A 25,256-nucleotide genomic window follows, 5' to 3' on the forward strand; every position below is an offset into this window, starting at 1 on the left:
TATATATATATATTATATACTCTCAGAAATCATGTTATATAATCTAATTAAAGCAGAATCTTTGCAGTTAGTGCATAGGACCTTTGCAGTCAGAACTAAATTGATAATCCAGGGCATGTGGTTACCTCCTGAACCACAAGCAAATTCCTGGGTTGCCTTGTAACTTGATTGAAAAGGCAGATTGCTAAGTAGAAAGTACGATTTGAAGAAGAGACCTATGAGGTAGGAGGAGGGGAAAGGCATTATGGGAAATGGGAGAAGTTATATGCATAAATTCTAGAGTCCATATGATGGGAGGAAAGTAGGGGCAGAATCTGATGTGCTTTGTGAGCTCCATCTTGGGGAAAATCTCTGGGGGAAGAATTTGGGAGGGGCTTTTTGTTCAGAAGAAGACGATTTATGTATGGAAAGGTTAAGGAGCTAGGTGCTCTGGTGTAGGCCTGCTGTTTCTCCTGCTGGTCCTGGTAAATATCCATGTTAGGTAATAAATCGAGTAGCTGTATGTCCAAGTTCTCCAGACTTGTCTACACCAGGACTCTGGTGGGGAGGAAGCTCCGGAAAGCATTAGGGGGGAAACTGCAGGACTCAGAAAAGAGGGTTGCTTATTTTCTTGAAACTGAAGAAAGATTCAAAGACACCAAGTACTTGGTGCTGGGAGTGTTCTCAAGGCCTTAGCCATCTTCCCTGAAGAAGAGATTGACAGAAATGTTTGTCTAATTACATGTTTAGTGTAGTTATCTAGTGAACATTCAGTCATCGATTCTGCCTCATTACGTGTCTAGAATAGACAACATTTTTGGATGGGTAAAGTGAACAGAAGCAGTGTCATGGGTTTATAAGCTTCTTAAAGGTCTTAGATCTTTTTGAGTCTCCAAGGATCAGAGGGACACCATAAATCACAGATCGGCCTGGGAGAAACATTGCCTCCACAGATTTGGGTTGTTTTTGTTTTTTTTTTGGAGAGATTTTTTTTTTTTTTTTTGCTATAGGGCACGTGCGCTTGCCAGACAGACAGAGAGAGACATAGAGACAGAAAGCGAGAAATCACCCCCCAGGGGGGATGGTCACGCCGCAATACCTTCTCCTCCATTCTCCTCTCGGGATCTTGGGCACGCATGCACACGTGCCCAGCGTGAGTTTTAAGCCACCGGGTCCAGGACGCGAACCACGATCGACTATGTGGGAGTCCAGCGACATAGACATTACGCTAACTGCTGGTTCCCAGATTTGGGTTGTTTTTCAAAACAAGATGTATGTTTAGGTGCTTGCATGTGCTTGTGTTTTGGTTTGAGTATGCACACATGAAGACATTAGTGTCACTGTCCCTGCTGCCTGAGGAAAATAACCTGTTTGCCTTTCCACTTTAATTTCACACATCTAATCCAAAATATCAGGGCTTATTTCAAAATGATAATAGGAATACAGAGTTTCCAATAATTCCATCAATGCTGTTATGCAATCTTGCCTTTGTACCTGACTTAAAAACATTTCAGTCTTAAAGGGTACCAGTCATTCCAGTGGGTAAAGGGAAACCTCTTTGGCAAATGGTGCTGGAGAAACTGGATTCCCACCTGCAGAAAGGTGGATCTGAACCCCTACCTCTTACCTTTGACAAAAATCAAGTCAAGGTGGATCAAAGATCTAAATCTAAGATCTCAAACTATAAAACTGCTCCTAGAAAATATTGGGGAAACTCTAAGAGATATTGGGGTAGGAAAAGACTTCTTAAATAAGACCCCTAAAGCACAGTTAATAATCCCCAAAATAGACAAGTGGGATTACATCAGTCTAAGAAGTTTCTGCATGGCAAAAGACACAGTAATTAGTGTGAATCGACAGCCCTCAGAATGGGAAAATATTTTTGTAAATTATGCATCAGATAAGGGACTAATATTAAATGACTAAGATTAAAAAAGCACAAAAAATGATAAGTGTTGGTGGGGGTGTGGTGAAAGGGGAACTCTCTTACACTGCTGGTGGGAATGTAAATTAGTCCAATCACTGTGGAAAACTATTTGGAGATTCCTCAAAAATCTACAAATAGAACTACCATATGATCCAACAATCCCACTCTTTGATATCTACCCAAAGGACAGAAGAATTCTTCGTCAGAAAAGTGCTTGCACATTGATGTTTATTGAGGCACTATTCACGATTGCTAAGACATGGAATCAACCCAAATGCCTCCATACAGATGAATGGATTGAAAAACTGTGGCACATATACTCTATGGAATACTATTCAGCAAAAAACAAAAAAAAAAAAACAAAAAAACAAAAACAAACAAACAAAAAAAAACCCACAAAACCCTGGATTTTGACAGAAAGTGGAAGAATATGGAAGATTTACTGCTGAGTGAAGCAAGCAAGCCAGGCTATGAAGGAGAGACATTGTATGTCCCCACTTAATATATACCGAGTGTCCACATTCTATGACTGAAACTGACTGACTAAAGGATGTACAAACACAAGAGATGGGTGTGATTGCCAGATGTGATGTGTATGGAGGAGTGGGGCCTGGGGAACAATATTTGGAGGAGGGATGCAGAGACAGAGCATTGATGGATGGGGAGATTAGTGGGGTTATCTGTTGAAGATATTTTGATCAACTAGATTGGGGAGAAATGTTCACATATTAAAATGTTCACTTTGTAAGTTAAATAATGTGATTGAATGTATAAAAAACAAAATTTCAGTCTTTCCCCTAGCTGGCCAGTTATTTATTTATTTTTTTTAATCTTATTTACTTTTATGTCGAGAGAGAGATGCATGCATCGGGCATGTTTCAGGGTGACTTAGAATATGAACCCTTCATCTTCCAGGTTGCTCTAGCACATTAGTGCAGCACCCTATTGCCTGTGCTGTCATAGCTGGGTCTCCTTTCTTCTTCAGGAATGCAGTTATTCTGGGACACTCTCTCACTCTCTCTCTCTCCATCATTCTTTTGTTTTCCTCTAGATAAATATAACCTCCTGGGAACAGTGGCAGGGAGAATACATGGCAACAAATGTCATTAGGGATGAAACAGGATAACATAGTTCTGTTCTTAAAAATAGATTGCCAAAAACTATAGTAGGCTACATTATTTTCTGAAGCTTAGGAGAATGTTTCCTCAATGTCATGGTAGCACTACAAACTTAATTTAAAGTAATTTAATCATTATTTCTCTCTTTTTTTTTTTTTTTTTTTTTTGCTATAGGGCATGTGCTCTCACCAGAAAGAGATGGGGATGGAAAGGGTGAGAAATCACACCCTATGGGGAATGACTATGCTGCAGACCCTTCTCCCCTGGTCTCTTCTTAGAATTTTGAGGCCAGTGTGATTTTCAAGCTGCTGGGTCTGGAACTTGAACTGGCCATGTAGAATCCAGCTGCTTTAACCTTCATGCCACCTGCTGGCCCCATTTATTTCATATTATAATACTGAGTATGATTTCTTAAAATTAAAACTTTAAACTGTGTTTGTTAATTATTTTGGATGAGATGTAAGCTTATTTCCAAACTGAGTTTTGTGAGATTTTGAAAAAGTTCCACCAAAAACAAACATACAAACAAAAAATCATTAAAAAAATTAGACTTTGTCATTCATGTAGAAAATGCCACATCAATCTTTCCTGTGATTTTTAATACATGTTAGAATGTTAAATGCTCTGAGTTCTATACTTTAGAAACAACTCTGTTTAACCTTATAATTTCTGAATATTTTGACCACTGGATTCCTTTATCAAGGAACACTGATTAACATCATCAACAGTACTATAAAAATTTAAACATGGGAATATTTGAGCAAGAAATTCACTGTGATGCTTATAAATTTACAGTGAATGAAATTCTATTGTTTTTACCTAGTGCCTTTGCCCAGTCAAAATAAGATCATGTTTCATTCTGCATCAACCATTCTCATGATGTCTGTTCTTTTTGTTGTTTTCCAGTGGAATCATATCTTCACTAGTGGCAAAACATATACCTTCAAATTAACTCTGGAAAATTTTTTTTTTGAGAGAGATTTTTTCCCTTTAGCACATGTGTGCTCACCAGGGAGGGGGAGAAAGAGAGAGAGAAAGAGAGAGACAGTGACAGGGAAAGTGAGAAATCACCCCCTCACCCAGAGGAGTTAGCCATGCCACAGCAATCCATTCTCCTCTATTCTTCTCCTGGGATTGGAAATTCTTTAAAACATCCTTAAAGGACAGTATTTAGTTAATTCAAATGTTAATGCATACTTGAATCTATTGCACATTTAAGTTTGAGAGTCACTGAGCTAGTCTAAAAGACATTTCATAGATAAATAGACTACATTTAATTAGCAGATGTTCTACACTTATCCACATTGGCTAGATATATCACCTTTTCTGGGACTATGCTGAAAATTTATTCCCAGTATTATTTTTCACACTAATTGACAAGAAAGTAAAAAGATCAAGAAAAAAAAAAAACCCAAACTGTACTCTAAGTATTCTTTTAGGAGTCAAGTTAAATATTTTTGAATATGAATGAGATATATTACAATTTTAATTTGTAGACAGAAAAGACTTCCTGTATTTTAGGTTGTATGAGTATATATCTTGGGTTTCTCTAGTTCTAGTGTGTTTGACTGTCTTGGGATAATTATTATTTTTTAAAAAGTTTTATTTATTCTAAGAACAAGAGAGACAGAGAGAGTCACAGAAAGACAGCACCCCCAATAGGGTCTTGATACCAAGCTCTGCCCCAGCCTCAGTCAGACCTGCCTCATAAAGATGTGTATGTGTGGCTTACTCAGAGATGTCTCAGACATGAACTCAGATCTTTCCCATGTGGATCAGCCTCACAGAGTATGTGCTTTACAGCTATGTCACTGTCAACACCCCAACCATGTGGTTACTAATAGCTCCCCCAGTCACTCTCAGAGGTATGCTAGTTTTGAGAAATCTGATTACTTTTGTTAGATAATGCCCACAAAACCATTCTAAAATATGGATGTATGGATCTTCCATTCTAAGTGTTATGTATAAAAGAAAAAAAAAAACACAAGCAGGTAGAAAAATCTATGTAGGGACAAAGGCTATTCTTTCTTTTTAAACTAACTTTCTCTTTCTTTCTTTCTTTCTTTCTTTCTTTCTTTCTTCTTTCTTTCTTTCTTTTTTTCTTTCTTCCTTTCTTTCCTTTCTTTCTTTCTTTTTCTTTTTTCTTTTCATTTGACCAGAGAGAGAGAGAAAGTGAGAAAGCAAGACACCAGGTTTGGGACTTAAACCATGTTTGGCCATGTGGGAGTCCAGTGCCCTTAACCACCACGCCAGCTGTAGGCCCTGACAAAGGTTATTTCTGTCCAAATCCTGTTTGGGCTATATGTCTGGTTTTGAAGCCAGGCTAGCCAGGTATCAAATCTCTGTTGGTCAATGGGGGCTGAGTAGACAGCAGTGAAGTGTGGCTTCCTGTTGAATGGTTTATTCTATGTTGCTTTTCAATATTCAACTGGTATACAAAGTATAGTGTTTTGGAGGATGTTTACCTTAATGGTCAGGGACTATTAAATATTTTGAGTATTAATTGTATTTAAACCTCTCTAACATGCATTAGAATGTCATTGCATTTCTTGATTTGGTGACAAGTCAATGAGATATGTGAGTCCTTCCTGAAGTAATTAGTATTATAAAGCTAGTGTATAAACTTAATAACAGTTAACTATAAAAATACAATGTTGCCAATGCTTTTGAAAGTTTACTATTTTGAGAGCCAGCAGGTGATGTAGTGATTAAGGTGATGTAGTGATTAAGGTGATGGACTCCCAGAGGACTGACCATGGTTCAAGTCCTGAACCTGGTGACTTGAAAATCACGCTGGGCACATGTGCATGTGTGCCCCAAATCCTCAGAGGATAACAAAGGTATTGGAATGTGACAATTCTCCTCAGGGGGTGATTTCTCACTTTCTTTCTCATTGTCTCTCTCTCTCTTTAGCAAGTACACATGCCCGATGATGAAAACAAAACAAAACAAACAAACAACACAACCTTAAGAAAAAGGAAAGTTTACTATTTTGATAAACTGTTTTAAGCACTTTAAATATATGAACTCATTTAATTTTTACAATCTCATGGTGTACATATTGTGATTATTCTCATTTTACAGATAAGAGAACTGAGGCACAAGAAAGTTACCTAAGGTCACACAGCAGTTGGGATATGAATTCAAAATAAATTGAGATTCATAAGAGCTCCATGGTTTAGCCCAAGAAACTAAAAAACTAGGTCACTAAATTTGAAAATGATCACAAGGATGCTTATAAAAATTGAGACCTAGTTGGAGCTAAATATAGGTTCAGAAAAGTGTTGGACAAAGGGATTTCAGGCTAACTCAAATAATCTCCATGTCCTATCTGGGATGATTTTGTTTTCAAACCTCATTCACTATACATTTGGAAATATGTTATAAGAGATCATACAGGTGAACTGACAAATATTGAGTTGTGAAAAAAGTCAAGATGCATTTTAGCATAGAAAAAATAGAAAAACATCATGACTTTTTCTATGACTCAATATATTATTACAACTATACTTAATTAGAAAGGAAAAATAATATATGTACATGAAAGTGAAATGGGAAGGCAATTTTTTGCCTTCTAATGAATATTTTAAACTATATTAAATAGCAGATAAGTAGACTTTACTAAACAGTGGGTAAATGATTTTAACTACTTTTGCATATTTAATACAATTCTAAACATATATAAATAATCAAAACATTTGAAAAGCTTATCAGAAAAGTTTCATTATAAATTAAGCAGAGACAACAAGTTTCAGCCATAGCAAATAATATGTACATATATGTATGTGTGTGTATGTATATATAAGTATGTATATATATATAGATATATATATATATATATACACACACATTTATCACTTGAAATAAGTTTTTTTTTAACTCTAGTGTAGGGTAGGATATATAAGTCTGAAAGTAAACAAATAGAAAAGTCTCTAACTTGAATTTATGTTTGTGTTTCTGAAGTGTGATAGTTTAGGGAATATTTACTTTTGAAATAGAATTCTGAAAAGGAATTTCCTTTCCTATCGTACTTCATTATAATAAAAAATATTTTTAGAAAGAGACCACAGTATTAGGATAATGTAATGCTAAGTGGCTCTTTGATAGTATCTATCTCCAGTTCTCTAGCTACTTGATATGGAGAAAATTTCAGATAATTTCTTGTTCATAGTTTTAGAGTCATGTGAAGTCTTCAATTTGATGCAGGACTCTCAATTAAACTCTCCAAGAAGCTGTTAAGTTAATAGAGTCAGACAAACATACACATACATATATACATACATATATGTGTGTGTATATATGTATATACATATGTATATGTGTATATATATGTATACACATATATATATACACACACACACATATACATAACATACACACACACACACAACTTTTTTTTTTGAGAGGTTTTTGCTATAGGGCGTGTGCACTCACCAGACAGACAGAGACAGAGAGACAGAAAACGAGAAATTACCCCCCAGGGGGGATGGCCATGCCGCAATCCCTTCTCTTCCATTCTCCTCTCAGGATCTTGGGCACGCATGCACATGTGCCTGGCATGAGTTTAAGCCACTGGGTCTGGGACTTGAACCGCGGTTGACTACGTGGGAGTCCAGCGACATAGCCATTATGCTAACTGATGGTCCCAGACACACACAACTTTATTTCTTTGGATTAAAATAAACAAATATTGAGGACATACTTTGTACAAGTCACTGTGTTAGGCTTTATGGAGAACGAGAATATGAGTAAGATTGAGTACATACTCTTAAGAAATCTACATTTCAACAAGCAGACAGAGACAGAACTGAAGAATGTAATTCCATTTATCAGAGCCACAAGAAGTATAAGATACTTAGGGATAAAACTAACTAAGAAAATCAAAGACCTCTACAAGGAAAACTATGAAAACCTTAAAAAGGAAATTGAAAAGAACACTAAAAAGTGGAAGGACATGGCATGTTCCTAGATTGGCAGAATCAAAACAATAAAAATGGCAATTCTACCCAAATCAATCTACATGTTCAATGCAATCCTGATAAAATTACAAGAGACATTTGTCACAGATCTAGAAAAGACAATCATAGAATTTGTCTGGAATCATAAAAGACCCCGTTTTGCTAAAGCCATCCTGCACAAGAAGACTGGAGGAGGTGGCATCTTACTCCCTGATCCCAAAATATATTACAGACCTTGATAATCAAAACAGCATGGTACTAGCACAAAAATAGACATGAGGACCAATGGAACAGAGTAGAGACTCCAGAAATAACCCCCCAAACATATAGTCAACTCATCTTTGACAAAGGGTACCAGTCAATCCATTGGGAAAAGGGAAACCTCTTTAGCAAATGGTGTTGGAAAAACTGGGTATCCACCTGAAGAAAGATGAATTTGAACCCTTACCTGTCATCATTAACAAAAATCAACTCAAAAATGGATGAAAGATCTAAACCTAAAACTGTAAACTATAAAACTACTGGTTGAAAACACTGAGGAAACTCTGGGAGACATTGGGGTAAGCAAAGACTTTTTAAGCAAGACCCCCAAAGTACAGGCAATAATCCCTCAAATGGACAGGTGGTGTTACATCAGATTAAGGCATTTCTGCACAGCAAAGGACATTGTAATTAGTGTAAATTGACAACCCTCAGATTGGGAGAGAATTTTTGTTAACTGTACTTTAGATAAAGCACTGATAACCAGAATACACAGGGAACTCAAGCAGCTTACCCAGAAGAAAATGATTAACCCAATTAAAAGATGGGAAAATGAGCTGAATAAACAACTCTCTAAGGAAGACATATGAACAGCCAAAAAAACATATGAAAAAATGCTCAACATCCCTCATTGTAAGGGAGATGCAGATCAAAACCACAATGAGATACCACCTAACACCAGTCAGAATGGTGAAGATTAAAAAAACAAATAATGATAAGTGCTGGAAAGGATGTGGTGAAAGGGGGACACTCCTACACTGTTGGTGGGAATGTAAACTGGTCCAGCCACTGTGGAGAATGATATGGAGGTTCCTAAAAGACCTTCAAATAGAACTGTCATATGATCCAGCAATTTCACTCCTGGGTATCTACCCAAAGGATAGGAGAGCACTCAGTCAGAAAAGTGCTTGCACATCTATATTTCCACAAACAGATGAATGGATTGAAAAATTGTGGCACATATACTCCATGGAATACTATTCAGCCATAAAAAACCAACAAGACCACAGAATTTGATAGAAAGTGGACAAATACGGAAGATTTGTTGCAGAGTGAAGCAAGTCAAGCTATGAAAGAGGCATTGCATGTCTTCACTTAATATATATACCAACTGTCCACAGTCTATGGTAAAGACTGAAAGACTAGAGAACATAAAAATATTAAAAAATGGAATGGACACTAGAGACAAAGTGGATAGAGATTGTGAAAGGGGAAGAGTGTAGGAAATTTGGGGGGAATATGGAGAGGTAAGACACTTGTGGGACACAGATAAGGTCTATTATCTGTTGATGAGGATGTGTATGGTGGTCTCAACTGGGCTGGACTGAGGTGTATATCACACTGGGTGAAATTTCTTCACAATCTAAATGATGTATAGTGATTTGATGTATGAATAATAATAAAAAAGAAATAATAAAAAAGAAATATACATTTCAGTGGGTTAGATAGTTCATATATATATAACTAATTTGATACAAGGCACATGAGATTTTTTAAAGTTTTACAAACAAATCTATCGGAAACAGGACAGTTTACCACTGTATGGGGGGCACTGTAATGAGGAAGGAAAAAAAATCAAGAAAGATGAAAATGTGCATGCTGCCACTTCATCCCCTGCATTATTTATTATAATTTCAGTCATTGAAATGTTTGCTCAGATAATTTGTGATGGAAAGAAGGATGAGGGAAAAGAAGGAAAGGGGAGAGAGAAGGAGGGTGGTTAGATAGGTGGATAAAAGGGAAGAATGGAGCAAAGAATTGATGTAAGGGAAGATATTACAACTGGGCCTTGAGAAATGGTTAGGACTTTGTCATGTCCATTTTGTGCATGAAGAACAGAATGGATATGACTGAATGATGGCACAATGCTTTAGGCCAGCAGCATCTGGGAAATCTAAGTGAGCTGGGCTACAGAGGACACAAAAGCATGGGAAAACTAAGGCTATTAGAGAGAAGAGTCTGGGCTTTCATCGTGGAAAACATGATCAAAAGTTTCTCTGTATTCACTTCATTGTAAACCCAGATTAGGGTCAACAGTGTGATGTGGACAGGCAGCTGGCTCCAAACTGCCCTCTCTGTAGCCTCAGTTTCACTGCCCGGCTCATCTTGCAGAGGTCTCAGCATTCCATGCTTATCATAGAATGGTTGAATAATTATCTTACCTCTGAATCTACCTGCATTCTTCCTCCCCTTAGGGTAGGAATGTCCCTTACTCCAAGTGCATGATGTGACAAACAGTGCGGTGGAAACAAAAAGCATGAGTTTTGGATTAAGACAAATTCTGGTTCTACTTTTCAAGTCCAGTTACTCGGAGATCATTTTCTTTCTTTTCTTTTTTTTTTTTTTTTTGAGAGGTTTTTGTTATCGGGCCCATGCGCTAGCAGGAAAGACAGACAGAGACAGAGAGACAGGAAGTGAGAAATCACCTTCGGGGGTGGGGGACAGGAGGATGGCCTGTACCACAATCCCTTCTCCTCCATTCTCCTCTCAGGATCTTGGGCACGCCTGCACATGTGCCTGGTGTGAGTTTAAGTCATTGGGTCCAGGACTCAAACCACGGTCGACTACATGGGAATCCAGTGACATAGCTATCACACCAACTGCTGGTACCTTGGAGGTAATTTTCTGATCCTCAATGACTTGTGAAACTGCGACAATAATACCGATCTTTTAAAAGTAATAATAAGAGATAGCCCCATAGTATAACAGTTAAGCCTGTGCATGGGGAAGTAGATCCTACAGCTGACCATAGTCCAAATCCTGGTCCTAGCAGCTTGAAAACATGATGGGCATATGTATGTGCATGCACAAAATTCAGATAGGAGGACTAAGTCGAGGAAAAGGGATTATAACGTGATGCCAAAATTCTGATAGAAGGGTAAAATGGAGGAAAAGGGATTATGGTGTGACCACACCCCACTGAGGATACTCACTATGTCTCTCCCTCTCCCCCAATAAAATGAATAATAATAATAATAAAAATAATAATTAGATATTACTTTATGCTCATTGAACTAGCAAAAAATAAAACAAAAATAATTTCTGATGGGAATAGAAATTGCTCTAGAGAGTTTGGGAATGCAATTTGGCAATATCTATTAAAAACACATACTCCTTAAAGCAGAACTCCTGTTCTTGGAAACTTTCCCATTACAAATAAAATACCAGCTTATAAAGATATATGAGCAAGGATGTCAATTGCAGCATTGTTTGTATGGCAATAAAGTAGAAAGAAAGTGCATGCTTATCATAGAATGGTTGAATAATTATCTTACCTCCAAACAATAGAATAGCATGCAAGCTTTCAAATGGGTGAATTAGGCCTATGCAAAATGACTTGGAGGGATTACCAACAGTTTTGCTGTCTGTAGCAAGATTCAGGAAAGTGTATAGTTTTGTTTTTGTTTTAGATAGATTTTTGCTATAGGCTATGTGTGCTTTCCAGAAAGACAGAGTCAGACAGATAGAACTCAAGAAATCACCCCCCAGGGGGGAATGACCACAACTCCTTCTCCTCCATTATCTTCTCAGGCACACATACTGGGCATGAGTTTTAAGCCAGCAGGTCCGAGACTCGAACCACAGTTGACTACATAAGAGTTCAGTGCCTTAACCACTTCACCACCTGCTGGTCTCGAAAAATGTGATTTAATTATAGTAATGTGTATATATTATATATAGTAGTATAAATATATAAAGTAGTAGTATATATGTATGTATATATATAAAATCATATATGCACACACAAACATATATATGGCTAAAAATTTTGAACTTTCAACATTTTGAAATATTTAAATGAATTGACTCATTTATTTTTAAAGTATACTTATCTACTTCTTCCATAAATGAAAACAGCAGAGACGGTCCTCAGCAGGGTCGGGACACAATGAATGACCCAAGCCTAGCCTCAGCCAGTCCTGGACCATGGACACAAGTGTACCCAGCATATACAAGGAAGTTTTTGGATGTGAACCTGGAAACTTCTCATACGGGTCAGCCTCTCAGAGCTTCCCATTTTATTGCTGTATTACCATCTAACCTTCAGTGGACTCACTTTAATGCTCAGTGTTCTGTGAGATCAGCGCTACTGCTACTTTTATTTTACATGTGAGGAAACGGAAGTGCAGAGAGAAGAAGCAATTTACCAAAGATGATACAGCTATGTCAGGGGAGAATTAGAACTAGACTCAGGAAATTGGAACCAGAGACTAGATGCTTAATGTGTTTTACTCTCTGAATAATTTTAAAGTGAGAAGTAAATAAATAAGAAAAGAAAATTACATTAAAATCATATATTCTATGTACTTATATGTTCACAGAAAGTTGGGTGTGTTCACATATAGGGTCTAATGAAACAGAAAGACTATGAATATTACCACAAAGTGGTTAAGGCTTTCTAGTTGGTGGAGGACATAGTGCGGTAAGTATATGAACATTATTTTATCAGAATTCACAATGAAATGTTAGACCATTAAGACTATCAAAAGACATAGAAAAAAGTTTTACACTTTATTGGCATATTTGAAAGAGAGTTTCAAATTGATATGCATTACAGAATATCCTAAAATATTTTTGTGTACATGACTGCCTAGAAAAATATTGGAAGTTTATGTATATCAGTGTATTATATATGCTTATTTTGGAGGATTAACATTACAGGTGATATTTTTTATTTGTTCTTTTTTCTTATTTTTTTCACTTCATAAACACACATTACTTTTACACTAAGAAAATTTATGTAAGCAATAGTTTTAACCTTTTCCCTAGTAAACCAGCCACAAAGAAATTTATCCTGAGGACCTGATCATAGATACACAGAAATATTTATCTAAAATGCAGGAACTGCATTTTCCTATTATTTATAATGGAGAAAAAATGGTAAATGACTAATCTGACACTAGCAGGGCACTGGCTATGTAAATTGTGGGACAACCAGTTGACAAAAGATTATGCCTCCAATAAAAATCGTGCCTTTGAGGAATATTTAAAGACATGGAAAAATATTCATGGTACACTATTAAATAAAACAACAAAATAAAAACTTTATATTTTGTTGGCAATTTAATCCTTAAAGGGAAGGTAATTGTATGCTTTTATTTTTTATATTTTCTGTGTTTTAAAATACATATGGATTATTCTTATAAGCAGGAAAGTAAATTATTAAATTAAAAGTAGAATAAATGCTATTTTTTAAGAGATATGAGCTCAATATAGGTATATTATAAGAGTCTCAGGTTACCCTTTGGAGAAATGATGGATATATCCTACATAAACATAACACATTAAATACAGGAGACACTTCATATATTTGATTCTTTCTCCTACACTGAACTACCAGAGGGCAGCCACTTTCATTGCACACTTAAGACTCTGACAATCTAAAAGTGATAACTCGGGGTGCTAATGTGTATGCAGATACTCTGGCAAAACACACTCAGGACAAAGGACAGCTTTGCCCTGCTGTGAGACGCTAGGATATTCACTGGGGGATGGTGGACATCAAGAATAGGGAAAGTCCTGAGAAAAATCTATCATTAGACTAGTGAGGAGAATTTCATGGGTGGTACAATGTTTTGTTTCTTTTCAACAATTTAAGCAAGGACTGAATGAAAGCACAGAGCAATTTTGAGCCAATACAACTGGCTTAGGTTTATGGTGCTCTATGGTTGAAAGCATGGATGTTCCTCTTTGGTACACTCCTGAATCTGCTTCTTTGTATGTAACCTTGTCTTTTCTCTTTTGCTCTTCTTGGCAAGGTTGAATCTTCCTCTATATTTCCCCTTTTTCCTATCAAAATTTTGGTCTTCGAAGGTCTAAAATTAGAGCAAGTGTTAAGAAATCCTTTGTCAGGTGACATCCCACTTCATAAATAACAAATCGCAATGAAGTGACTTACACAGAGTTCAAAATGAATACAAGCTAGGGTGTGCACCTGAGTATTAATTGATTTTGCTTTTAATATTAATGAGCATGTGATTTGGTCTAGTTGACCTTCAAATTCAAATTAGGTGCTGATTAAATAATAAGATAGGAGAACCGTGATGTGTTTAAACAGTACTTACTTAAAAAAAAAAAAAATGTTTCCAACAAAGGTTTCTTAGACTTTGACAGTAGGTGAGGAAGAGCTATGAGTAGTGTTGAGACAACTAGAACAGAGAGTTCTCTTTACAGATTGACTATTTCTTAATAAAAGCCACAGCTTTACAGATGTTTCATCCAGAATACTTGAGATTCCTACGAATTTCACTCCCATGTATATATGTCTCCCTCATCAGATTGCTTATATATTTGTTAACTAATGTGTACTTTTGAATTTATTTTTTAAGGATTTTAAAGTGGAAACCACCATTAAATTAGTAATTTATATCAGTAGAGGAAGAATTCTTTAGTAGATAAGCATAGGACCTAACTTACAAATAACCTTAACTCTCCTATCAACTCATAAATGTTTTTCTAGGCCAGCTGTACCATGGGAATTAATTTCGATTTAATCCTGGTTGCCACATCCTTGGCATTCCCCCTGAACACTGAATTATTCATCAGTGTTCTTCCTCATATCTCATCATCCCAGCTCAACTCCTGCCTCCTTGACCACTGTAATGACTCATTGGGAACAGTTGTCTTCAGTGTGGATAACACAATCTCTTGATCCATAGGCAAGTCATACCCTCTTCTGTCAGCAGCTTGCACAGTTAGCAGCTACGTGGGTTAAGTGGCAAGAAGCACAGTTCTCGGGTTCCTGCACAAAACATGTCTAGAATATTTGAACAAAATTGCTGACGTGGAAGACACCCTGGCTTGTTATAAGACTTTCTCCTAAAATTCTTCAATTTTCACTTAACCATTTTAATAATAATATAAAAAATTCCCACAAACTGACATTAGCTATCTAAATTTCTTGCTTCCTTGTTTTCAATCCTTGTACCCTAAAGACACTGTATTCTATGAAAATTAAAGTTATAATAAATGTAAAGTCAGTCAACCAATAAAACTGGAAATAACTAAATGAATTCCGAACTCCTTGGGAGTTATATTGGAAAAATGAAAGAAAAAGAAACAAAAGCCAGTTCATAATATTGATGATTCCAAAGCTCAAGAAGATTCGCAGTCAGGATCAAATCTGAAGATAAAGTCAAGAGAACAAGGGCTCTTTCAGGACCTTTGGACAGCAAAAGTGTTCTGCTACTTAAATTGAGAGTGTAATAAGCATTTTTGTAAATGATCTTACAACTGTAGAGCACTGAAATAGCCCTGATGTCACGGAGGAAAGAAATTAGTATGGAAGCTAATAATGAGAATGTTTGAAATGAATTCTCACGACCTATGATTGCCTTTAACTTTAACTTGACGTCAGTCTTGGTGGATTTCAATTTAAAAAAAAAGATTTTTAATTTTTTTTTCATTATAAGCTATGCATCTGTCAGTCAAGATGACAGTGCCATAAGCATTAGACATTTGATCTAAGTTTTAAACTGATAAGTCATAAAAAAGTGATCTTCTGTACGTGCTGTTTCAGAAGGCAGAAAACATATCCTATATGTTTTATTTTTAATTAAATTACATAACAACATGGATTTTTAAAACATTTGTTTTCCTCAAGTAAGAAGGTTACTGGATGTTCATTTTCTTCAATAAAGTCTATAGCACTTCACATTTAGTCTTATGAGCGAACTGTAGTTGTGATATAGACAGAACCGCATGATAGAGTTACCACAATTAAAAATTCTGTGTGAAAAAAATATTTAAAAAAACTAAAAGTACTGCAAAAATTGATCCTGGCATGAGTAACTAATAGTGGTACATCCTGAAATTTCTAGAAACATCACAGTGTGTTTTTGCAAAGATGCGGTATCTCCAAACTAAACCACTCAACAGGAAGACTCAGCTTAAAGCATTCCACATGAGAAGATCTCTTTCTTGTTTTTTAAACCCTGCTATTTGACTTCATGACACTTCAAGATTTTATAACAAGCTAAATGATTGGAATGTCAAATTTTTTGCTTAAGATGAACACCACTTTCTGTCTTTTCACTTGGGCTTAATAAGGTTTATTTCTCTAAGATGACCTAGTGTTTCTTATTAAGACCTATGTAGGTGTCAAACATCAGTTACATTTTTGATGTACCAAATGGTTTTAAAACCAGGGATATCAGAACAATATCTAAATAGAATGAAGAGATATGTCAAGAGATTCATTTGAAACATGGCTGTGAACAAGAAAAAGACCACTTCCAGGACTATCTCATTAGAATACAATTGTCTCACCCAAGGCCATACCCCCTTGTCAGGGTAACCAGTGTCAAATGATTTCTCAATGGGAGTTTTAATGGACTGGCTAGCATCCCAGCTGTGGCTATCTCAGAAGAATTATGCCTTCTTCAGAGTTAACCCTCTTTCTTCTTCAGACCTCTGGGAAGGCATCACAGCTCACCTTCTCCCTCTACCTAACTTTGCTTCTATTCCTTTTCTGTTACAGATGTTGCTCCTAAAAGTTTACCCTGCTAAAGGTGTACTGTTTCGTCTCCATCTCATCCTGTCTTCTGGGAAGTCCTGTTTACATTCGTGTCAGGTAAACAGTCTAAGCAACTCACAGGTATTGCTGTATTCTGTGAGGTAGATGCTATCATTATTGTCCTCCTTCTACAGAGAAGAAAACCAAAGCAGAAAGTTCATTACTGGACATGACTCGTTCAGCACTTTTTAATTTCTTGTTTATTACTTAAATTACTTGTCAAGGGTCATGTAAATTGCAAACGTCAGAGACAGGATTTAAGCTTCAATCACATGGTCCTACAGTTCACACTAAGCAACGACCCTCACTACACAGACCACTTCTTTAGAAAAATAACCAAACATGAAATTAATTAATAATGTACATAGTAGATGATTAAATTTCTGGATATTTTGATTTTATAAACACTGATTCGAAGAGTAGCAATTATCAATGCTAAATATTGGACCTATGTGCATATCATGCTGAACTCAGGAAATATATGAAACATATTTATCTTAAAGTTCCAAGCAAATTGCATGATTTATAAGACATCCATTTGTAAAAATACAGCAACCTAGTCTTGCACTCACAGACAGTTTTTAATAGTTACTAACAACAGTTATGAAATGATATTACCTTTCTGTGTGGGAACTTGCTAGTTAATCACGGGAAAGAAAAGATAGAACTACTTCATTTCCTTTAGATGATTTTTTTCATAACCCTAGCACCCCCACATCAATATCCCTGCTCCTTTTCCCACAAATTTTCTTCTAGAAAAGTTTTATTTTCTTGGGACCAGTGGATGGAGTAATGTTTACATTGCTAGACTCCCACATAGTCAACTGTGGTTCAAGTCCTTGACCCAGTGGCTTAAAACTGAGCACATGTGAGTGCTTGCCCAAAATCCCAAGAAGAGAATAGAAGAGAAGGGCCTGCAGTGTGGTCATCCCCCTGGGAAGTGATTTCTCACTTTCTGTCTCTCTGGCAAGCACATGTGCCTTATAGCAAAAATCTCTTGAGCTCTATAGCAAAAACCTCTCCAAATAAACAAACAAATAAATCAAAAGAAAAGTTATGTTTTCATTTACTTTGTTGTTTTTCTGGGGACACTTTGGTCAATTACATTTTCTCATAATTACAGTCCACAGAATAGAGAATGATATGCTTGCCAAAGATTAATTCGTAAGGAAGTATTTCAAGCAGTTCTTTCTTGGATAACGAAGCTTTCTGGTAGGTGGTCCTCCAATGCCATTTCTTTGAACTTACTCCCGATGAGTAGCTGTAAACAGCAGAACCAGCTAACTCTGGTGTTTCAAATAAACATCTTCTTTAAACATAATTTCTATCATCATTCTCTGATTTCCCAAACACTTATTTTTTCCAGAGAGACAAATGTGAATGTATATATAAATTCTGAAAAGGCCAGATAGGAGATAAAACAGAGCGGGTGGGATATTTGATTGTTTTGGAAATAGAGAATCAGATTTACTAACTGCTTCATCTTCTCATACAAACAGTTCCCAATAGTAGCCTTTTTAAGAGTATGTCATTTTTAGAACTAGTAAAGTAGCCTCATACCTTCATCTTTACAGACTTCAACTGCCTCTTCTGAAGTTGGACTGGACACAGTGGTGGTGTTGAGACCATCTACAGAGAAAAAAAAAAAAAAGCAACACTGTCTCAGAGCTAATCTTGTCAAGCTGTGGCTTTCTGGCCAACCACATACCTCTCCCCATCCCACCAAAGAAAGTGGAAACAAGTTTCCTGCTGTAATACCCTCTCTGTGTTCTGAAGAGGCTAGTGGTTTGTGGCTCTCTTCTATAATGAATTAAACAGAAACCTTCAGTTAAGATGGTGATCAGAGGGTTACAAACTATTGATATTTTTGGTAAAGAATACTATCTGTCAGTAGTAGTATACTCTGGCATTTTGCGTCTTCTGTACCTCTCTGAAAATGATACATTATTTGTCTCTGCAACAGGTTGCAAAGCTAGTATAACCTGGAAGGTTTCTACAAAGCACTTTTGTGTTTTAAGTTTGGTTTTTCTTAGCATAGCTTTTCCGCTCCATTATGCCAGGCTGTCACACGGCAGGGAGCAGCTCTGATGGCTGTCAGTGCAGAGGCCCAAGAGAAGAGGATCATGCAGAGGAAGGCACAGAAACCATTTGGAGATTTCATGTCACCCAAGCACAGAATGAGGGCTAAGACTTAGGGGTCCCTGTCTCCCTCACAGCACCAATTAACCTCATCAGAATTTATCTTTCTTCTCAGTAACATTGGTACCACTTTTGTGACTCTACTCATGTTTAGCCTCCAAGATAATAGAGAATTGGCCAACTACAATCAAAATAGTACATTTAAGACATGGATGATTATCAAATTCATTTGGAATAATTAATATCTTTTCACTGGAAAAGGAAAAAATATATATTACCATGCAGCAAAAGGGTTGTGAAGATACCTCACATATGCTTGATAACATATATTTAGAGACAAATCACATATTTCTAGCATATTTTTTGTCCATAATGTCTATGACTATTACTTTTAGGTTATGTTTCTAATTCTAAACAGAGAATTAAATTTTTAGTAGGGGGATAATTGGTGATGATGAATCACTTTCTTCTGTTAGAATATCACACCTTTCTTTCCTAGATATCACGCCTTCCTGTTTTTCCACTTCCCTTCAAGGCAAAACTGCCTAAGAACAGTTAGTGTTATTATCATCCACTTCCTTACTTCACCTGCTCTCAGTAACTCATTCTAATTGGCTTCTCCATCAAAGGTGCCCATGATCTCATTTGACAAATCCAATGATCACTTCTCTTGTCTCATCTTACTTGACTTCTCAGTAGCACTTCACAGTCTTTATTCCTCAGACACTTTTTTTTTTTTTTTTTTTGGAGAGGTTTTTGCCATAGGGCATGTGCACTCGCCAGACAGACCGAGAGAGACAGAGAGACAGAAAGTGAGAAATCACCCCCCAGGGGGGATGGCCATGCCACAATCCCTTCTCCTCCATTCTCCTCTCAGGATCTTGGGCATGAACACACACATGCCCAGCGTGAGTTTTAAGCCACCGGGTCCAAGACTCAAACAGCAGTCAACTACATGGGAGTCCAGTGTCATAGCCATTGTGCTAACTACTGGTCCCCCTCAGATACTTTCTGTTGGCTGCCCTTTCTCCTGTTGCCACTGATGTAGATGTTATGGCATCCCAGGCTCCTTCAATGTCCTTCTTCACATTCTCCCTAGTAAATCCCATCCAGCCTATGGTTTTAACTATCATTTATAGGCCAGTGACTTTTACCCTGTACTGGGAGTCCACACTTCTTCCTGGAAATCTGGACTTATATCTCTAACTGGCTTCTTGAGCCATGGAGGACACATAGCTGTCTCAGTGTCCTCCAAATTTACTACAGCCAAAGCTGAACTTTTAAATCTCTAGCAAAAACTGCCTGTATCTGGTCTCCCATGTTTCAGTGACACCATCATCCATGTTGTTACTGAAGCTAAAAATTCAGCACTTATCTTGGATTCCTTCTTTTTCGTCTATGATTCTTTCTATCTGTCACGTCCTATTGTCTCTGTCTCTAGAATGTAACACTCATCAATCTGTTTTGTCACTATTTACAGAAACCATCATTGCTTTCCTGCAGTTGCCTTCTAACTGGCCTCACTCTGTCTCTTTTGACCCATTTTTCACTCACAAAGAAAGCTTATTAAAACACAGAGACCAGCAGATAGTGTAATGGTTACATCACTGACCCCCGATGTAATTGACTACAGTTCGTGTCTCAGACCTGGGAGCCTAAAACTGATTCCAGGCACATATGCATGTGTGCCCAAAATCCTGAGAGGAGACTGGAGGAGAAGGGATTGCAGCATGGCCATGTCCCTTGATGGGGGGATTTCTCACTTTCTGTCTCTCTGGCTAGTGCACATGCCTTATAGCAAAAATCTCTTTCTCTAAAAAAATACCATAGACCATGTCTCTCTGACACTTAAAATTTTCCATTGACTTCTCTTTGTAGCTTTTATAATATTGATTTTATACAGCTAGACATGATGTGGTCCTATGATCTCTTAGCAAATATCATGACATTCTCTGTCTACCGCAGTCCCATTATACCAGCCTTCTTTCTCCAATGTGCTAGACCCAAACTAGCCTGGAGGCATTTTTATTATCTATACCCTCCATTTAGAATGCTCTTTCGCCGTGTCACCTTTCAGATCTCATTTAAATTATCTTCTCCTCAGAGAATCCTCTCCAAATTCAGCCAATGAAAACTAGCCTTCTGGGTATTCCTTCCATGTTACCTTATATCTCTGCAAGAGATTTATTAGTATTGATATTTTTATCGATTTTATTTTATTGTTTAGATCCTCTCAGTAGAATATAAGTTTCAAGAAAATTGGTTTGCTGCCCTTATTTATTTTTGTCATATTCCCAGTGCCCACAACAGTGCCTGGTACACAGTAAACCCTTAATATGTTTTGTCAAATAATTTTTTTTTGCTGAATATGATCTGCTAGTTTGATTTGATTTGATCATGACAATAGACAAGAGAGCTGAATTCTGTTGTTTGTGGTTGTACTTTTTTCATGCTGGAACAGGCCTGTAGTTATATAATCAAAATTGAAACTAGAAATATATTGAATAGTGATTAAAATTTTTATTTTAGAAAAAAATAACAACTGGTCAAAAGGGTTTTAATGACCAGAACCACATCTCTCATTTCACTGCATTCTGATTAAGTGGGCTATAAAATGAGCAGAGTGAATGTAACAATGCATGCTGAAACCTGCCGAGATTATCAATGAATCCTGACCAGCAGGCTCACTTGAAGGAGTAAAAGGAGCCACTCAGGGATGCATTTTAGACTCTTCACATTGAGAGATCTTGTGTAGGTAATGCTGTCAGATTTAAGAGGTGAAGAAGAAAGCTTACCGGCTACCACTCTCTGCTCTCAGGCAAGGTGACCCCAAATCAAAAAAGAAATGACCTATGATCTACTGATTATAGGAAAAAGGAAGGATAAATAAAACATAGGCAAATGTGTATGTGTGTGTGTGTGTGTGTACGTATGTATGTACATAGTTGGGAAAAAATGTATGTCAATAAAGAGTTTGGGATGAAGCAGTGAGTGAATAAAATCCATGCAACCTCAGCAGCCAGCAAAAGGGTCCAGCTGACCGCAGAAGTTGACTAATTCTTGTCAGCTCTAAACAATAAAAACAGTGACAGCTTCTCACATAAGAATCATCTTCTATCGAGCATAATGATGTGTGGTTTGGGGGTGGAGGCGGACGACAACAGTTTGCTGTGTCACAAATCCCTTTCATTGCATGGGCCACATTACAGTAAACAGTGGCTGACCCAGTAACAGGTACACAAGGTCCTTGCTGCCTTGCTTCAGTGCTTTCTCTGATTGGCCTTCTTCAATTCCATCTTTCAGGTTAATAATAAAAGCTTCCAACTCCCTAGCAAAAACTGCAAGGTTAATGTAGGAAGTTTTCAGTGGAAAACTTATCTCACTACCTAGTTTAATTCCAAGAGTTCAGCATATGGCCTAGGACGTGCCTGGCACACATTAGACAGAGCCTACTATTTCAAAAATTCCTCTCCATGGGGCTCATTAGAACTGGGAGCATGACTTGGAAATGAGAAGGAAGAAGGATATTTTTATTTTGGTGGTTATATCAATAACTGCATGACTGTTTCTATTACTCTTTTAAAGAAGAGCGTGCTCAAGTACAAAAATGGGTAGGAAGAGATGATAAATCAAAGGTGATTTCAATCTCTTTTGAGTCTTAAGTGCTATTTTATTTTAAAATGTTCAATTTATAATCCACAGTCTAGAATCTGTGGCTATTCCATTGCCATATCTTGTCCTTCAGCAAACAGAGGTGATGTCAGAAAGGTTCTAGCTCTCAATTCTAGCTGTGTGTGCTGTAACCAGGGGGAAAGAGGGCCCAGGGCACCATCTCCTACAACATACAGGTAGTAGTAAGATGCCTGGTTATTCAAAATGTAATGCAAAGCAGTAAAGAATGTTCTAGTCATCTGGAAGAGAAAGCCTTTTTCTCATTTCCTTCCAACAGTGTCTGGTTTTTCCCTCAAACTAAATGTAAAAATTTTGGCCTGACCTAAGTCAGTCAAACCCTTTGACTTGGCATGCCAACTTCCGACTATCCCTCTTAGAGCAACCTGTTATCACACAGAAGGAAAATGGAATCGGTGAAGGACACATGAGAATTTTCCATTCTATTTGGAAGCACAGTTAACTCCTAGTTAAAGAAGCTGTTAGCTTCCTGAGGGAGACCTAAATGAACTCTGGAGGTAATCTAGTGAAAAGGTATAGGCATTTTCAGACAATAGCATTGAGTAAAGTTATTGTTCACCTCTGTGGATGAGGCCTAGGAGACTCCTCAAAAGAAATCTGAGCCCACCTGCTTCTTGGCTCTGCCCATCCATTTCTTCCGCACTTTGCTTTTCCTCTGGACCATTCTCATCTTTCAAGAAAACCACAGAGGAAAAAAAATACATCAAGTCAATTTATGAATGATCTTTTTATGGCTAATATGCAGCACTGAAATTAATTGTAACCAATGTGGCATGACTCCCCATAAAGCAAGGCCGAGAGATGAATCAGAGGCATGAAACAGAAAAATTACCTACATAAATAGGTGCATTTATACCCGTCCCAGCTCACATGATTTGCTAGATGAAATGTTGAACTGCAGTAAACAAAATTCACTCAGCAGTCCCAGTAACGTTTCTCTCCTTGCTTGGCCTTTCCCAAAATGCAATACAAATTTCAATTCCAATCACACATTGGATAAAGAAGCTTGGCCTGTTATGTTTCTATGCCCTTTATTTTCCTGTATTATATATGTTGCAAAAAAAATCTATTTTAATTTAACTTGTATAGGACAATCTAACATAGAGAAGCTATGAAATATTTAGTCTTAAAGTGATAGTGTTGTTTAAGCTTATGCCATGGTATATAACTCTAAAAACAGATAACTTGGTAAGTATAACAGAGGCTGTATACTAGCAACTATCTAAAATCTTTTGTCTTAAAATATGTAGTATATCTTTGGGTTTGTGCGTAGAAAAAATAAACTCTTCAAAGATAAATAAAGGCTTAATTTTATAACTCATTGTTGGAAGGGTCTCCTAATCACTTTTTGTTTGAAAAATGAAGCAAATGAAGATTTTAAATTTAAATAGGGACACAGGGATAAAATAAAAAATATATATAGTTTTTGTTTATGGCCTTATGTAAGAGATGGTTGCAAATTCTGTCTCTCAAGAAACAGAGTCTATGTCCCTTCTCTTTGAAGATAGACTGGCTTTGTGAATTGTTTAGACCAATGGAAGGCAGTGGAAGTGCTATTCTGGATTTCCAAATGAGCCTGAGAACACTTAAAGCTTCTGTTTTCTCCCTCTGAGAAGCCAGCTATCACTGTAAAGCAGCTCTGGGTAGTTTACTAAATAGAGAGAGACTCATAGAGAGAGAGAGGTACCATGTGGAGGATCACCATGGGGCCAGACTTGTGAGTGAAGCATTTTTACACATTCCAGTCAACCCAGCTGCCAGCCTAATGCAGCTAAGTGATAACCTCAGCCCATTCCATGAGGCACAGAAGAATCATACAGCTGAGCCTTTTTAAAATTCCTGACCCACAAGCAGACCCAAATCACTTAACCCTGTTTTGCTTGAGTGCTTTGACCCACCATCTGCTACTACCACCAGCTATTAATGCACAGGGAAGAGAATGGGGGATCGTCCCCAGAGGAGGCCTCACTAGTAAAGCTAAAATAAGAACCTCAAGCTGTGGGGAAACATTTCATCATAAAGCAGCTCTGAAAGATATTCTACTAAAGAGAGTTTCAGATGAGAAAACATTTAGATTTGACCTGAAAAGGAAAAATTTTATAAAAAAAAATGACCAGAAGAAAATAAAAATGTAACACTCTGAAGTTGGAGAGGATGTAGCCAATAAATAGAAAATATGCACAAAAGCCCTTGTTTGCTCAGCCCTGTGCCACTTGCCATGTGGGTCATAGTATAACTCTTAATATGAGAACCTTGGGTGGATCTGGATGCACTTAAATCCAATGTTCTAAGCAGCATATTCACAATGGCTTTCAATGATCTGACATGCTTTCTGTTCAGGTTTTCCATTCAGGTGATGGTGTTGGCTTTTGCTCTAGGGAGGAAATAGTCACCATGCTCTTCCTGCTTCTTTAACAAGGCCAAGTGGTTGGAGGATCATATGCCAAAAACTTAGCCAATACTTCCCCCATCTTCCCACCAAATGGACAGAATCAAGCAGGAGAGATCTGCCAGCTTTTACATTTCCCCTGACAGACAGAGCTTATAATGCATTTCACAATAGGCCTGAAGTCTGCAGGCAAAAGGCAGCCTTTAAAATTAGTTTGGTTACCATGTCCCTTACAGAGTGAGGATAAAGAGCTTTCTTACGAAGAAAGAAAGAGAAGGGA

General features: G+C 37.2%; 1 protein-coding gene across 2 annotated transcripts in view; it reads right to left on the reverse strand.

Moving 5' to 3' along the window:
- LOC102499676 (O-acetyl-ADP-ribose deacetylase MACROD2-like) overlaps positions 1-25,256 on the reverse strand; it is a 223,519-nt gene that overhangs the window by 114,068 nt on the left and 84,195 nt on the right. Inside the window, exons 4-5 of one of the 2 annotated variants that reach the window (XM_014585984.1) lie at positions 23,195-23,257; positions 18,319-18,387 (exon numbers count right to left, since the gene is read on the reverse strand). In XM_014585984.1, coding sequence (XP_014441470.1) covers positions 18,319-18,387; positions 23,195-23,257 — 132 coding nt within the window. Of the gene's footprint in view, positions 1-18,318; positions 18,388-23,146; positions 23,258-25,256 lie in introns of both variants that reach the window. The other variant, XM_006143653.1, reaches the window with a different exon arrangement.

The sequence above is a fragment of the Tupaia chinensis genome, unplaced genomic scaffold (genome assembly GCF_000334495.1).
Source record: "Tupaia chinensis unplaced genomic scaffold, TupChi_1.0 Scaffold000101_1, whole genome shotgun sequence".
Lineage (NCBI taxonomy): Eukaryota > Metazoa > Chordata > Mammalia > Scandentia > Tupaiidae > Tupaia > Tupaia belangeri.